Source organism: Rhynchophorus ferrugineus, unplaced genomic scaffold, assembly GCF_030347505.1.
Source record: "Rhynchophorus ferrugineus isolate W39M unplaced genomic scaffold, kcgeb_rfMv2 rfM9, whole genome shotgun sequence".
In the NCBI taxonomy this organism is placed as follows: domain Eukaryota; kingdom Metazoa; phylum Arthropoda; class Insecta; order Coleoptera; family Curculionidae; genus Rhynchophorus; species Rhynchophorus ferrugineus.
The window spans coordinates 9915125-9933302 of record NW_027472588.1 but is presented as its reverse complement, the minus strand read 5'-3'; the positions used below and the strand labels follow the sequence as shown (position 1 = coordinate 9933302).

At 33.0% G+C, this 18178-nt stretch overlaps 1 protein-coding gene across 5 annotated transcripts in view; it reads right to left on the bottom strand.

Moving 5' to 3' along the window:
- csw (protein tyrosine phosphatase non-receptor type corkscrew) overlaps positions 1 to 18178 on the bottom strand; it is a 79532-nt gene that overhangs the window by 19172 nt on the left and 42182 nt on the right. The window contains exon 1 of one of the 5 annotated variants that reach the window (XM_076413082.1): positions 6681 to 7076. The exons of the other annotated variants lie outside the window; for them this stretch is intronic. Within the exon in view, the coding sequence (XP_076269197.1) occupies positions 6681 to 6715 (35 nt within the window). The 5' untranslated portion in view covers positions 6716 to 7076. Of the gene's footprint in view, positions 1 to 6680; positions 7077 to 18178 lie in introns of those variants that run through there. 5 annotated transcript variants of the gene reach the window in all.

Sequence of the window (18178 nt, the reverse complement as noted above, 5' to 3'; positions counted from 1 at the left end):
GGTATTTTATAGTGTTGCATTGTATTGTAACTGTATACTTGAGTAATATAAGTAATTAAGAAATACTCTACTTTTAATTAAAGAAATATACCCAGGAACTAATTGATATCAGTTTCCTGACATCCCTAGGAACAACTTGAACCAGCGTTCCGGTTCAACTTAAGCTGAACTGAGTAATATTATTCAATACCTTCCATTGGACATTCATAACATATCTAAATAGCTGGAATCAAGACTATAATAATATAATTTTCTCCGGACTATGTTTAACGTTCCACGAGCAACGTCCTACAGTAAGACGAACCAAAAAAACAACCTTATCGTGAAATGAACCACACAGTTCTCTTCAGATACCATGATCTGGTCATGGATTGGCGATATTGAGATTCATGATAGCTGGAATGTCAGTGTTAGTAATTTTTAACATGCAGTGTTATTAATTTAACTTATTATTTCGTTCTGTGTTTAAAAATACGCTTCGCAAACATCAACCAGCTCTAGCATCTGTTCCATGAGTCAAATTAAACAAAACGAAATTTTAATCGAACGGATTTACAGTAGTAGAACGGCTCGGATTTAATTAACGGACGCGTCTAATTCTAATTAACCAATCATCTGGCTGACAGTAATTAAAACCAGAAATCGTCTTGCTAATATGACGACAATATATTTGCCTTCTTCGTACGTGGATGCAAAATGTTATTGGTAAATGCAGAGGTTTTGCAATATCATAACAGAATCAACAAATTACATATCATTGAATGCTAATTATTTTAACCAACATTATATAAACTTTATATGCACAAGAATAGAAAGTATTAGATAAAGAGGATTTGTAGTATCATCCATAATATTTGCAATATTATCTAATCGTCGTAATAGATACCACCAATAGCACGAACTTTTACTAGATAATTGATTACACTTTCATGACATATTCGTCAACAAGCACGTTTTTCAATACAATAGAGAAAACATCATGCATACTCAGATATGAATATTGGAAAAGTATCTAAGCAACCATAACCTAAAAATTTATTATATTACAAAACTACTTGAATTTGCAAAATAGATATATTCCATGTAGGTACTCTGCAGAATGTTTGAAGGATTTTAGAAGATATACAAAGGTCAACAATATTTTTCGACGACTAGTTAACATGTTTGTCCAAAAGCCAAAAATGAATTAATGTTACAAGAAAGTTGACCAAAAATGGTGTAAAATAAAACTGTCGACTGATATATTAGAAATGAGATGAGATGATTATAGAAAAAATAAGATTATGTAGTGTAAGTGAAATAAACCAATTCATATGCCAGTTTAATGATTGTTTTTTAGTTAAATTAGTTTAAATATGTAAAACGTCCCAAAGCTCCCTTTGGACTTTTATAACTTACTGGCTACTACATATGCAATAGTTATAACGAAGGTTCCAATATTGTGCCTCAAAAAATTGTAAACTCAAATTTTGAGACCTATATTAAAGACTAAAGTTTCTCTAAGTGTCCTTAGCTGTGAACGATTGCACTCATACTGTACAGGGTGTGTAAACTGATGTTAGTTCAGTTATTTAGTCGTGGACTATCAAAATTTGAGAAGACTATGGAGAACATTCAGAAAACCACTTCATAATCTGAATATCATGGAAATTTGGGTAAAAACATACAGTTCGGAAGATAATTAAATATGAAATGGCGAGCAAACCTACAATAGATACAGATAAAGAATTTTACTACAGAGATATTTTCTTTTCTAAGTAATGTCGATAAGTTTTTTTTGCAAATACATCTTAGATTAGATATTCTTAATACAATTTTATTTTATAAATTACTTATTACTATACTTCTGTTGCTATTACATATAAAAGCAAGACGAGTGTGGAATAAATACATCAGTATGTATTTTCGAAATTAAATACTACTTAAGTTAAAATTAAGATGAAACTAGTAGTATTCCTTTTTATTTGAACTAAGACTAAACTAAAACTCTGCATCACTCACAACTTTCATGTAGTTGTTTTGAAACTTAATTATTTTAATAAATATTACATACATTTTATACAAAAGTAGAACGTTATACGATTCGTAAAATATATCTGATAAATAAATTGCTGATCTACATTGACTTTAGAATCATACATTTAATTCATTTGGTAATATATATTGATAATTGATATGATTAATACAGCTTCGAGCAGAAGGTCTGAAAAACAATTAGAAACTACTTCCGGCGAGTGTAGTTTAACAATACCGTCGAATATGAATCGGAAGCTACCCTTCCGTTAAAGTAGTTACTGTAAATATAAAATAACTCCAGTCCAAACACAACAAACTAAACATTACAATAAATACTTCATTTTCAGGATTATGTATCTGATAAATCATTATTAGTCTAATTATAATAGTTAATATTACTATATTACTATATCGGTATACCCATTTTTATGTGTGCCAGTATAACGTTGATGCTACAAACGTTCTTACTAGTTGGAATTCGTAGCTTTTTACCAAAAATGGCGTAGGTAACACCTTATTTCGTTATTACCATTATCTAAATGATAAAGAACTTATTGATCGATGAAGAATTACGTTAAATAATTCAATGACTGAAGAACAAGACAGGAACATTTTCATGTCTTCCACTTGGGCAAAAGTGGAAAGGATAAAAAAAGTTAGACTACCACTTATATCTATGCTATCACTATAACATATAAAGAAAGTCCTAAGTCAATATTCAATTGTTCGAAATATGGGTTAAAGTAGTAGATTGCCATGGACAAAATTTTTAATAACCTAACTACCCAAAACTAAAATGCTATCTTTATAACGTAGAAGAAATGATTTCTTCTGATATAATCTACATACTTGCATGGAAAATACTTTTTCAATACGTTTATGATTAACAGTCATGTAGCTTAAAAGTTACTTTGCATTTCTGCCTTTAACAATTGTTAGTTTTTATAAAAATTATTTTCATTTAACAGTCATTTTAACTGTCTTGAATATTGAAAATTAGGAGAAAAGAGTTAAAAAAAATTTTGCAAGTCGATCAATCGATTTTATCATATATTTTATATATATATATATATATATATATATATATATATATATATATATATATATATATTCCAGATTTAATTAAGTTAGACAGCTAGACATTAAAAAGTACCCTTAAAATTAAATATAACATCTAATAATATCATCTAAAACAAAATCGTAAGACTCACAGGGAGAAATCAACAATAACAAGAAATATGAACAGCCTGAATTACAGGAATGTCGAACATTCTTCGTTATTCGCAAGAGAGAGAAAAAAACCCAAGCCAGCAAAGAGAAAAGAACCTTTTAGTCACAATCGGGATTTTCAACGATTCGAAATATTCGACGATGAAATCTGATTACTGTGCGGGAATATCCGGCAAAAGTCACCTTTTTCTACCTAGGCTCATAAAGATGCATAAAATATTGCCATAAAATTGAAATACCCCCTGCGTCATTATTTAAGTCAAATAACCGTGTGTACGTGTATGTTATCTCGATGAATCTTTCAACAAAAAAATTAACGCCAATTGCTGTCAGTGCGGTCTGATAATTCAAGTTGATGCTATTTTACATAACATTGTATCTAAACAGAATAAGGTGTTCGAATTGCTTCCTCATCCACCGTATTCTCCAGATTCCTCAGCGACTATTTCCTGTTCTCAGATCTCAAAAGAATGCTCGCTGGGAAGACATTTTCGTCGAATGAAGAGGTGATCGCCAAAACTGAGGCCTATTTTGAAGCAAAGGACAAATCGTACTACAAAAATGGTATCGAAAAGTTGGAGGGTCGCTATAATCAGTGTATCACCCTTGAAAAGAATTATGTTGAATAAAAAAAAACTAATTTTGCCAAAAAACCTGTTACTTGAAAGGATGATAAATATCATCATCATCAAAAATTCAATTTAAGCTCATAGAATATATGTTAAAATAAAAATATACCCAACAGATGGTATGTAAAGAAATTCATATGAGAATGCAAATATTATCAATATTACCTAATATGTAATTAAAAATATATATTTTAGTCTTCTTTTTACCCACAAGGATTTATCTGGACTGGAACTACCGTTTAACGTGGGATCCGAACCACGGTCCTCGGCATTAAGCCTACTGACTGGCGAGTGACCAACTTAGAAATCATCCCAGAAGACATTCGGTCTTACCCAGCTTAGTTACTGGTGTGACTCTGATCATTTTTCTTGTCGGATTTTGCACTCTTGCCTAAGGACAATCACAAATGTTAAACGATCACAAACATACATTTACGACCATGCCCTAGCAGGATTCGAACCTGCGACTATCGCAACAGTAGGAGGACTGTCCTATCACCTTCACCACTGCGCCAACAAAGCCAGATTTTTTTTACTCCAGTATTTTAGCAAATTCATCCTGAATTTACCTAACTTGTTATTTAAATATTAGTATTTTAAATTGTTTCAATTAAAAACTGGCGATGATAAGTTTAAAGAATAAAAACAACATGATATCTATAAAATGTATACACTGAGATTCTTGTGCGTATATACTGGACGCGTTCATTTACATTGGAATACTAACAAGACCGGTAGTCTCGTTTATGTTTCCATCATTCCAATACATTGCTATATTTTTTACTTGAAGTAAAATATATTTAATTTAGTATAAAATATTTAACTGAAGTGAAAGCTTGTTTTCATCCACAGGCAAATCAAAACTTTGAACATTGACATAAGCTTGAATTTGTTTCTGATATAGTGAGCTTTATGAGAGATTCAGATATAGTCATCGTCAAGGCACATCTTTTCACTAATTATTCTAAATTAATGTAAAATAGTGTTAGTTAAAACATAATAACTGAATTTATATAGCTAAGGAGATGTTCTAATGTTTATCCGTTGTAACAAATTAAAAAATATATAACTACATAACCGTCACTATATATATTAGTATTATCGTAATCGTCACTATATATATCAGCAATTAAAACAATCTCACAGAACTGCGACCTTTATTTTTATTAGGAGGTATAAACGACTAGGACTATGTTTAACGTTAGATTTAAGAAATATAAACGGTAGATTGGAAAACAGTAGCTTAACGGAGTTTTCTCATGATTTTCAAAGGAAATGTATTTATATACTAACTTAACATATCTGACAACTGAATTCAGTAATTATTAGAAGCCTCTTTTGAAGCCAGCTTCACAGTGTTAACATAGTTTCATAGTTCACAGTTTTGTAGAGACCGGAATAAATAGTAATCAGATGGCGTAAAGTCCGGGCCATATGGCGGATACATCAAAACTTTCAAGTCAATATCTTTCAATTTTCCAATGCTTTTACAAATATATGTGTGGTCTAGATTTATCGTGATGGAAGACTTCCTGCTATCCTGTTGATGGACCCTGGATTTTTTATAAAATCCCCTGCTACAGTCCCTTTAATTGTCGACAGTAGAGTCCAGTTTGTGAAGCTTTTTCCAACTCTCCGCCCTATCTTTTCCGCTCATTATTGTCATACGTAATTTACTTCTCATCCTCCGTCATCATTCATTTCAAAAATGCCGGAATTTCGTTTCTTTCAGCCTGCTCTACATTTGTTCCTTTTAGGTGGTAAATAAAAAACAAAATATGACTAAAAAGCCTTCTTGAATCTCAATTTTCAAAGGGCAGTAATTTGATAGTTTTTGATTGAGTAAAGAAATGACGGGACTTTTATAACTATGATCTTCTATGGACTATTACTTTTCAAATACTCTATATTATGAAAGTTGGATGTTCGCGTTGGCTCCCACACAATTTGACAATCGCTCAAAAAAAGCTCGTGTCGATTGGTGCAAAGAAATGCTTAAGATATTCAATCGCGGTGCTTCGAAAGTATTATACGTTTACAAAACCGTGACAGGTGACGAATCATAGATATGTTCATATGAGTCCGAAAGTAAGCAGCAACTGACTGTATGGTTGTTCCAAGATGACCCAAATCCAACAAAAGTTATTCGTGCACGAAGCACTTCAAAGAAACTGGTGGCCTGTTTCTTCAGGAAAACTGGTCATAATGCAACAGTGCCACTAGAGAATCGTAGAACAGCACATTCTGATTGGTACACAACCATTTGTTTGCCAGAAGTCTTCGGTGAAAAAAGGAAAACAAACAAGAGACGCCGGATTGTTCTTCATGATGACAATACGACCTCTCACACATCGGTTCAAACAAGAGACTATTTGAACAGCCCTGAACCCAGAACAAATACAGCCCTGATTTGGCACCCAATGACTTCTTTTTGTTCCCATCCGTGAGGAATAAACTGCGTGGTCAACGGCTTTCATCGCCCAAAGAAGCTATTGAAGCATTCAAAAACCATGTTTTGAAGATACCTCATTCGGAATGGAATAAATGCTTTGAAAATTGGTTAATTGGAAAATTGGTATTCGCAACTTAACTATTTGTTTTTTTCCTATCCTCGAAATATAAATAGTGACCCTCGTATACAAATAGATACCAATGTTTATTATATAAATAACCAGGACTATGTTCAACGTCATATTAAACGAATATAAACATTATGTCACTAAATGTTATTATTGATGAATATAAACACAGCGATGAATGAATAAGTGTAGTTCAATAAATATAATACTGGGAAAGTCGACTTACCTACCATGTAAGGTATGACGAACATTCAAGACCATACATGAAGATGAATCACAAAGCAGCCGTGCCGCATTTCCAAGAAAATAAACTACGACGCCATCCAATCCACTGAGATCATTCCAGTCACCCGAAGTGTTTACCAAACAAACGTATAATCGATTTTCTTCCCACTCTGGGACGATATCCGATGATTTCCCGATCAAAAGGTTCTGAATCCATCCATCAAGGCTGCTGGTACCTTGTTAGGTATCAACTACCGTATCCGCGGACCGATCCAACAGACAATACAACAAGAAAGTTGTTGCGTTTCATTATCCCACATATACATTTTAATTAATTTTATTGTAATGACCGACACGTGAGAATGTGGGCACCTTTCAGCCAAACCAGATACAATTAAATTTACCTGAAAACACATCCGTAAGACGTGGAATGTCGGAATCTTACACATTTTACGACTGGTGGTTTCGCGAAGGTGACGCAGAGGTCAGATTGGCAAACAAATTATTATGTAGGATTCATAATGATGACAATATTTCTGTCGGAACGAAATCGGGCTTGTTTGATTTATGTCGCTAATGATCGTGTTGATTCAGTCTGTTATGTTTGCGCGCAAACAAGTCGAGATAGTCTCTCTGTTGGCTTTAATAATTATTGCGTATACATTTTTGTTATACGTACTGTTTAAAAATTCGATAAAAATTTACTGACGATGTCACTGACCATTTAAAGGCATCCAAATCCTGCATCTTAGTTTAATCAGGAGTTTGTGTCGAACGTGTTATTTTACACCATGGAACTGCCACTAGGACAACTAAATTAAGGCATCTTGCGACAAATGCAGTAGTAAAACCTTGAATAATTATTTCACAGTCTATGAAATAGTCAGCCATAAGTTAAATTTCCATAAAACACATTTTTTAAAAGCAATCTCTAAATAAACTAACGATAGAAAAGAAAAACTCGCACAAAAAAACGATAACCGATTAAATATGGTGATAATCAATAGCTTCTATCATATATATATATATATATATATATATATATATATATATATATATATATATATATATATATATATATATATATATATTCTATATTCTATATATCTATATATATATATATATATAGAAAGGCTATAAGTATCAACCAATTGTCGGTGTACGCAATAGCAAAGACAGCTGGGGATGTCTAAGCAACCACTTTTTCTGAAAAGTTCTGAAAACAAAAACAGGTAGAAATATCTCTTTTTACTAGTGAAATATTGGTGGTTTAAGAGTTTTCACATTTTCTTTCTCATATGTGTGTGATGTAACCTTAGATTTTCAATGAAAACCATGATTTTGACCATTCGAGAGAATTGCCAACACGTTCGCTGCCAATAACGCGCTAACGCGTAATATGAACCGGTCTTCTAAGCCCTGTACTTCGTTCGGAATTACCAGTGTGCCCATAGAGTTGTATTGGCACTATCTGAAGTGCTATAGGTGAGTTATTTACGTGCTTGGTTTCGATTTTTCCTTTTTGATTCATACGTATTACAGAATTACATATGGCGGGAAAAAATATCAATATGTCAGGGCTCTCTCGTCCCAAAAGTGAAAAAAAAACAGATATGAAACATTCCCTAACTTTACAATAAATATTCATTATGACATATATATTACAATATATATGTCATAATGATAATGAGAAAGAAATGTAAAAATTGTTATTTACAAAAAAAGGTAAAATTTATGTAAGCAGTGCAAGTCCTGGACATCCTGGTTACTGGGACTGCGCAAAAATTAGTCATGAGTGACCTCTTATGATTTATCTGAATAGGGTTTTTATTCATTATGTGAGTTAGTAGTTGATTCATTCCCTTTATATATATATATATATATATATAATTTTGTTATGGTATATTAAATTATATATTCTAATCAACAATGTATTTATCTATTCGGTTCATTTTCATTCCCTACGCCTTATGCGACCACCGGCAATAAAATTTGACCTCAGTGCCGATCACGCACTGGCGCGTGAAAAAATACAACAAATTTTTATTAAAAAATATTAAAATCTAGACTGGACACACGTTAAAAAACGTTATTAGGAATATTTTATTGTTGTAATAAGAAAAAACGTAGTTAGCTTCCAGGGAAGTGTTTGATCCCAGATCGGCAGCGAAAGTGTTAATACCATTTGGTCCGTTCGAATCTGAAAACATGAAAACTCAAACCGACAAGAAGCTAGTCATCATAGAAGATTGTTATTAAAGGTAACTAATGCCTTGAATTCGAACGATGAACAAAAAAAATCATCGTTGTAGAAAACATGATAATCAACATACACTAGGGTATAATAATACTATAGTAATAATAATTACGATACGTTAAAGAATAATCAGCTTCAAACATTTCGATAAGATGAAGGAAAGTATCGAGATATTAAAGTATAATAGTGGGGAATAGATTGAGGTTGATATTCTAAAAACCGAGTGGAAACCTATAAACAGAAAATGTGAAAATAAAAAAGAAGAAAGGAATGTCGTAACCAGAGAAATTAAGAGTGAGATCAGCGACTTTGGAGTAAAAAGCGAACACTCTGCTTCCCCAACAGGGTTTAACATTAAAAAGCAGACCGACTAAAGCTTCAAACACTTTAACAACATGCGTAAAAATCACCAAAAACATAAAGAAATACTAAATATATAATACAAAATACAAGATTCCAAAAAATTTACTCTCTCATTAATTATCTCATCTTTCTTAATGATCTTGTTGCGCTTTCTGATTGAGGATGCAAAAAAACAGCTATATATAAAGAGTACTGAACTAGAAATTCGCATATGGATATGAAAAAGCACCAGCCAACTTGTTAATCCAGTTGGCCAATGAATTTTAATTTAAAAGTAAAGGTTCATTTTGTAATAAAAAATAGATTTGTTTAGGCATAACCTCTTAATTAATTAGCCTGTAAGCAAATGACCGAAACGCTACCATTTGAATAATGATTAGTTTATATATTGTGAAAAATTGTGTCGATTTCCTAAGGATTGCGAGAGGTTACCAAATGATTTTTGCACCCTTTTGAAATTGTTAATCTAAAAAGATTGGCCAAGATTTCTGTGACACGTTTGTTACTCAAAAGCTTGATACATTCCTTTCGTCGTCGCTAGAGTTTTATATCATTACAGCAATGAAAACCTGACACTTGAGATATGAGCAATTATATTTGGTCATTTCAAAATTGAAAGATTTTGAATTGATAGAAAACCTCACAAATTGGAAAGATGGGAAAAGTGTGGAAGTACTGGTGAGTATAAAATAACAACTGAGGGAAGAATTTGAGCAAATTGAACTTATTTTAAACTAAATTATACTACTGATGACCGAAATGAAAAGAAGGACTCTGGCATTTATAAAATCAGCTATTACTGATTGATCCATTGACTATTTGGCAATTCGTTTATTTATGGTGGAGTTGATAAAAGCCAGACGTCATCGACCGGAGAAAGCTGCACAATAAATACAAAGCTGGTCCAAGAAACAGAACAATTATTCAGAAAGAATATAAACAGTAGAAATGAAAAATAAAAATGAAAGAAGGAGGACACAGCTATAGGTGTTTTTGATTTGTGACTACATTAGGTTTATAAATTAGTTTTAAAGAAAAAAATCGGTATAATATATTTTATTCAGAGTATTGTCCAACGATAGTAGCAACTTTTACTATCTTTTACCACTTTAATCCTATTCACAAATCGATTCTGATATTGATATTATCATAAGAAGTGAAGTGCTGCTTACTAGGTCACGACTCGATATATAGGAACAAGTACTAATCAGACGGAGTAGGGTATGGAGAATACGGCAGGTGGGTTTTCAAGTATGTTTTCACCGATTTTGCAACATGTGATCGAACGTCGTCATGCCAAAGAATAATACAGTTGAATCTTTGCTCGTATTCCGACCGTTTCTCGCGCAGTGAGTCAAGAGAACGCTCTTGATATAAGCTACACACAGCTTTTGATAACCTTCAGTCATCTTTTATTCAAATTGAAGCATTCAGACATTTCCAACATGAAGTTGGTTACAAATGTGCTCGATGCGATTTAATACCCAGTAACACCATCCGCAAATCCTTTAAAATTAACTAATAGGCCTAATATAGATTCCTTATATAGTCTATTCAAAGTTATTTTATACATACGTCATCTAAATCTGTGACGTCAAAACGTAGCAATGTTGCCGCACCAACTCTGAGTTTTATTTCGGTTTGGCTTTGACATACAACAAAATTCTAGTCTAAATAAAATAATTGAACAAAAATGTTATCAAATATAATTTATTTTAACATTATAGTACATCTGAAAATTACATTTAATTATACAGCCACAATAGTTTATAGGTTACAGTTATGACCTCTTATCACTATTGCTTTCAAGAATTTTGCGTACGTCTGACAACCGGATAACTTTGACAGGCTCATTCGTTTATGTGCTCGAACTAATCAGACAGCATTGTGTCTCTTTTTAATTAGAACAAAATGTGAAGGAAAATATTGTATGGTTTTAAAACGAATTTACAAATAGCGGCAGGCACTACATTAAACATCTTGATGACGTATGTACAAACAAAACTTTGAATAGACTATATGTTAACTGTCCATATGGCCTTGATATATTAATAATTCTTTGCTAGTTGTGTTAAAAAAAATGTCGTTCAACATTAATATAGTCCATATAAAATATAACGCCACCTGAATGACGAATGAGGCTATTCCTTCTTTGTTCTCATGGAAATAAAGCGAACAATATGTTCTTGGCAACCTTAAGAGAGGTATAAAATTATAACCAAAAGGACTGGCATTAATTTAAACATAATTTCGACGCCTAAAAGAAACGAAGGTTACCAGTAACACGTTATCGTTAGAATTCGTTCTTCTTACACAGACAGTTAAAAAGTTAAGGCAGGTTAACCGAAAAGCTGCCCGCCTTGTAAAGCAAACTTCGTGCATTTTTTGACACCGGTCGATATGGTTATTTACCGTAGATTTTGCAACGGTACCCGATGTAGGTTACATACGATCCGACTTGACTCTGTAATCGTATGCGAACATCCTTTTGTTTAATTCTTTTTCCGAAATTGTTCACGTCCACTTGTCGTCGCGACCAGATCGCCTAAATTACAATTCCAAGAAGACGGAGCGCTACTACAGAAACTTATTCCGTATTTAACTAAGGTTACCCAAAAGGCGGCCATGGCAATAGTCTCTTGGACACTTCCTTTGTTTTTTTTTTACAAGACCTGACTATAAATGTGTCGCTGTCGAGCAATGATAAAACTCATATTATGACAAATATAATGAGTCTTCTCAATAAGTGGTAAAGGCTCTTTATCGGTCAATGATTGATACAAAAACTTGCTTGCATGTATTCTGATTTTTTTTCGCTCTGAAAAAGCAATTTCTTACGACGGAACTACATTTATTTATATTTAAGTTTACCTTTATATCTAAGTTCACGAACAATACGTTTTTGGCAACAATACGTTGTTCAATTGACAGTCAGTAGACACCGTCATACGATTAAAACAGCTCGTAATAAATTACACCTTGCTGATCGCACCATATGCACACCAAGACTATTTTCCTCCTTTCTAGATCAACTGGTACACTTTATAATAATTATTTATGAGTTTGAGTTTTCACCAAAACCAAAAAACAACAAACGTAATGAATGTTGAAGAATGATTAGCGTATACACTGAATAACTCAATAAAAAAAGCTAAAGAGAAATATGTTATTTGATATAGAAAAATGTCAAAATCATTGAATTTAACAGTTAGGTTAAGTTGTATAACAGTCGTTTACGTTCATACTTTACATTTACTTCAACAGATTTACTTCGTTGATCAAAATAGATACAAGCACTTCATAGATCACTTCAAAAGCCCCCTTAAATGGGTTGTCAAAGTTCTTCTTGTTAACAATGCTGAGTTGTAACAGATATTCTCTATACTGTCTAGGATTTGACTTGGAACAAAGACATATAAGGAAGGACAAAGTTCAGAAAATTAATAACTGAGTGGAAAAGGTTATTAAGGACGTTGAACAATTAGAGAAGTCCCCCAAGTTTTGTGGGTAGAAATCAGACGCCGATTAAATTCAGAAAATGTATTTTGAGATATATTCGAAGTCTAATCTTGTTAATTTATAAAAAAATATCCATTACGTGTTTATAATTTGGAAAGTTGTGAACAATATCTTGAAACGATACTCATGCTGCTGCTTCATAACGCGTTAAACATTTTGTAAGCTTTGTGTTAATCATTCGGCCAGATATAAATCCAAATTGCAACCCTCGAAAAACCCTCTTTCCCATTTTTCCGCTGTCAGAAGAAGTACCTCTTGTGTCGTGTCGGACCATTGTCTGTAAATAAAGAATTCCACGTGGTCCTTGTTTTTTTACTGAGTTATTGTATGGGTTGCATCACATAGAACCCACAAATCTATTACCAAGGCGCCATCTGTGTCAACAAACCGACACCAGCCAAATAATATAGAACCATAAAAAATGAATATTTTTTACGATGTTTACCGTCTATATGGAACACCAAGGTCGACTGATGGATAAACAGTGGCGAAAATCGTTATTATTCTCGCGAAATGTTTTATTTTTTATGTATCCCTGGCCTTAACGCATACCACCTCCAACTCCTTCCTGATGATTCGCTCACAATGTAATGGATTGTTTCGCCTTAGAAGCGATCCGGGTCGCTTTAGTAGAAATTACATTTCAGATAAAACCAATAAAATCATATAAGGAACGACTAAAAAAAGTGGGTAGATGTGACCCACAAAATGGCTGCCTTGGGCCATTATTTTTCCTTAGTACTTACACGCCTACGCTATATGTATAACCATCATAAAACTCGTTAAATTGCATCTATTAAGAAATATGTACATTCGATTTACTAATGGGATATACAAAATTTAATATTTTAGTACCAATTATTAACAGGTAAATTTAAGATCACCGGCCTGACACATAGATGGCGCTACTCGAATTAAATCCATATGTTTTTTAGTTAGACCTAACCCTCAAAAGATATGTGTATAAATTTGACAGCTGTCGGATTATTAGTTTGTGAATTATGGCATTTTGAGTAAAGCAACTTTTGTTATTGTGAAAAAAATGGATAAAAACATGAATGAAATGGAATTTCACGTGTTGATAAAATATTGATTTTTGAAGGGAAAAATACAGTTGAAGCAAAAACTTAATGCCGAGTTTCCGGACACTGCCCCAGGAAAATCAATCATCAAGGATTGGTATCCTAAGCTTAGATGTGATGAAATGAGCACCAAAGACGGTGAACGCAGTGGACGCCTAAAGGAGGGTGTTACCGACGAAAACATGAAAAAAATCCACAAAATGATTTTGAATGACCGTAAATTGAAATTGAATGAAATAGCAGACACTCTAAAGATATCAACTGAACGTATACATCATATCATTCACGAATATTTGGGTGTGAGAAAGCTCTGTGCAAAGTGGGTGCCACGCGAGCTCACTTTTTACCAAAAACAACGAGTTGATGATTCGGGGCAGTGTTTGAAGATGATCAAGTTTTTGCGTCCATATGTGACAACGGATGAAACATGGCTCCACCATTTTACTCCGAAGTCCAATCGACAGTCATCCGAGTGGACTGCGCACGATGAACCCACTCCAAAGCGTGGGAAAACGCAACAGTCGGCTAGCAAGGTTATGGCGTCTGTATTTTGGGATAAGCGTGGAATAATTTTCAGTAACGACCTTGAAAAAGGAAGGACCGTCAACAGCGACTATTACATAATGTTATTGGATCGTTTGAAGAACGAAATCGCTGAAAAACGGCCGCATTTGAAGAAAAAGAAAGTGCTGTTTCATCAAGACAATGCACCGTGTCACAAGTCAGTGAAAACGATGGCAAAAATTCATGAATTGGGCTTAGAATTGCTTCCTCATCCACAGTATTCTCCAGATCTGCTGTATTTGGGGAATGAGCTAGTATCAGAATTGGTTGCTTTCGATCCAGAAATTTCGATGCTTTGTTTGCCCAATCATAGAAAAAATTGATGAAAATTCGAAAAACATCGAGTTGATCTAACATATCTTATCGCTACGAAACGAAACATAGGCCATAAAACAGTTTCGGACCACTTACATAAGATTGAATACCAAAAGAAGCTTGACTACCAGAACAGAAAATGTGTAAATTGCTGTTGAAATGAAGCAAAATCGAGCAACTTTTGAACCAAATAACTATGGTCACTGAAAAGAGGAACCACGCACAAAAATAATGTGCGAAAACGATCGTGATCAAAGCTTCAGAAAGAGAGGATTCACAAGGAAAGTGATGGCTAAATAGTTGGTGTAATTGGAAAGGAATTCTTCGTCATACGCTACTCAAACCATTAATTCAACTTTCTACCACTAATAACCAAAGCTACTGTGCCAGAGGATTAGTCACTCGGCAAAACTTGATGTATCCACCGTATAGCCCAGGCCTTGCTCCGTCCGACTATCGTTTGTCCCGGTCTCTGCAAAATGAACTTAATGACGTAAGGCTAGATTGAAAAAAATACTTTTTTCGTCCAGAAATATCGAAAGTCTTATAGTGACAGAATTATGGTGATGCCAGAAAAATGGTAAAAGACAATCGATGAAAAAGACACAGTCTCATTAATTGGCGTTTCAAAATTACACGAACAAATTCGATTTGAAAAACTTTAAAATAACCGCAAAAACTTTTTTCCTGTCCTGTTCTATGGCACCAACAGCAAATTATCATCAAAGAAGGTGCTCTTCATTAACAATACCTACGAGGGCAACGAATACTCAGCTCATTGAAAAGCAATAAAAATAATTCACTTCAATCAAGTTGAAACCCGATATGATCAATTCTAAAGACAACAATAAAATGGAGAAAACCCCACTACAACGTTATAAACAAATTAAGTAACATAACCAACGAAAAGTGTTACTCCTTTGCATATTCGGTTGATCAACCATTAAAATGTATTTCGAGATGTGCTGGTTTCTTGTATATTATGCAAACGAAATGATGTGCAAGTACGTGAAAGGTTTTAAAACAGACTCAGCTTTGATTGTCAGACACGATTGTCCGCTAAATGTTTCAGAATAGTAAGCGCACACTACAAATATTCGATCGGTTTAATCTTGAAACATCTCGACCGTCTATCACGGCGTAGCCTTTTCAAAAGCAACAACGAATGGTAACCGAACAGCAATAATTAGCTACAATGACCTCAATAATCAAAGTCAAGAGCATTTCATCATGGCAACTAATCGATTCGATGACAAGAAGATGGTCATGGATGAAGATGGGAAGATTTAGTTTAAAAATATTTATATCACATACATTAAAATATACACAAAATATTTTGCTTGTACATTTTCGAAAGCTGACATGAGCTTGAAATCAAACAAATAATCTTTACGACCATAAAGAACTCCAAACACCCTTTTAAAGCAGTAATTTAAGTTTTAGGAATAGAATATTTACACAGGGCCATATCAGGAAAGTACGACGCTTGTTCGATCATATTTGTTGATTTTCTGCCAAAATATCCAAAATTCTTTTTGATATTGATTAATTTTAATTTGATAATAATGTTATGTAAGGACTAAAACATATTATCTTACTAGTTGGTTTGATGTCTAGTGCAACCCAATATTTGAACCCCCATAGTCCCAAATTGGCTTTATGATTGTCTGATAAACCAATCTCTTTCATTTTAAGTGAAATTGAGTTTATACTGCAACTAACCAGTTCAGTTGCTTGATTTTGAGGGTGAAGGGTGAGATAGACTTCCAATGTTAGGAAATAATGTAATATTGACAATACTGGCATCTAATAGTGTGGCTAATTGATTGTGCTCTTGGATTATGATGGAGGCACAAGATTCTCTCACTAGGGTTAACTTCCACTCTCTTGCTTTTGTTTCAAAGTTGAAAAACAAAAGCAGCTTGGCTTATAAAATAGTTATAATTTGTACTTTTATTATTTAAAATAATTTAAGGATTATGTGAAAAATACGAATAAATAATCAAATAGAGTAAAATTAAATAGATAAAGAGAAATGGATAATGATATAAATAAATAAATATAAAACAGTAAATGGAGTAAATAGAATAGAATGAAGTTAAAGAGAGTAAACTGCAATACTTTGTCAACCATATTTTCACTTATTCAATTTTCTGCGATCCTAATGACCTTTTGTGGTCATCAGCTGCTTGATATTTATAGATATTTTCAATAATCATAGTCAAGTAAATTAGCTACCATCTCACGCTTTTCTGGGAATATCAATGAATGGTATCACATGCCTCTTTAAACTCATTAATCAACTATTTATTATTGTGACAATTACAGAGTAACCAAAGTCATGAAAAATCATTTTTGGCAAAGGTAATCAAACAATTTTTTGGTCTTGCTTGTTTTGAATGAATGCGTCTGTCTACTGTTTCACAGTGTGATGATGATTGGATATGGATTTAACTTAATCTGAATCTCTTTTTGGTACAACTTCATCAACTAACATACGAATAAACTCAAATATCAATTATCTAAAATCAATGTTTATTTTACTATTTTATTGTGTAACATTTTCTTTCATATAATCCTATAATATACTTCAAATTAAACTGCTATGATATATTTCTATGATTATTACAAGTGTTTCAACAAACAACAATTCCATAATTTCAAGGAAATTAAATTAATCATTTTATGAGTTAACTACCTGATTAAGAGAAAACCAAAGAAAACATCATAAGCCTTTTTTCCAGACCTGTCTGACCTTGTTATACTGTCCATTTTATCTAGGTCACTCATCCTCCTACAGATACGACCACAAGCTACCCTAAAGCAATCGCTGGGTCTCATAAAGACCCCTACTACTCATTCAAAGTCCTAACATAACTAAAGCAAAATTAGTTAAAATTCTCTGACCTTAATATTTTTTATACAAAAAAGAGTTGCCTAACCTTGAAACAAAAAAAATATTTTAAGCAGCTGCAGGATCACCAACTGTTTAAGATCATTACTCTTCACGATGTTACATCCTTATGATAGGTCATCGACATCACATACCTTTAAAAAAGGTTTCTCCTAGGTATCAAGCCATAAAAACATCAATTTCTTACTTGATTCCATGTAACATATTTTTAATTTAATCCAAATAGTAACTCACCATCAAGTCTTACTTTACATATCGCAAACATTTATTACAATTTAGTACTTTTATATCAGTTATTTTAATGGTTGTTTACGATATTTTTACGTCTTAACGTATGGAAGGCATTTTCAGAATGTAAGAATAAAATAAATATGCAGATGTCTTTGTAAGCTCGTTATTATTTTTTTGTAATGTCACATTCTGATGGGTCATTGACTTTATATCCGATAATATATTTCGACAAATATCTTGAAGATTTCTCGAAC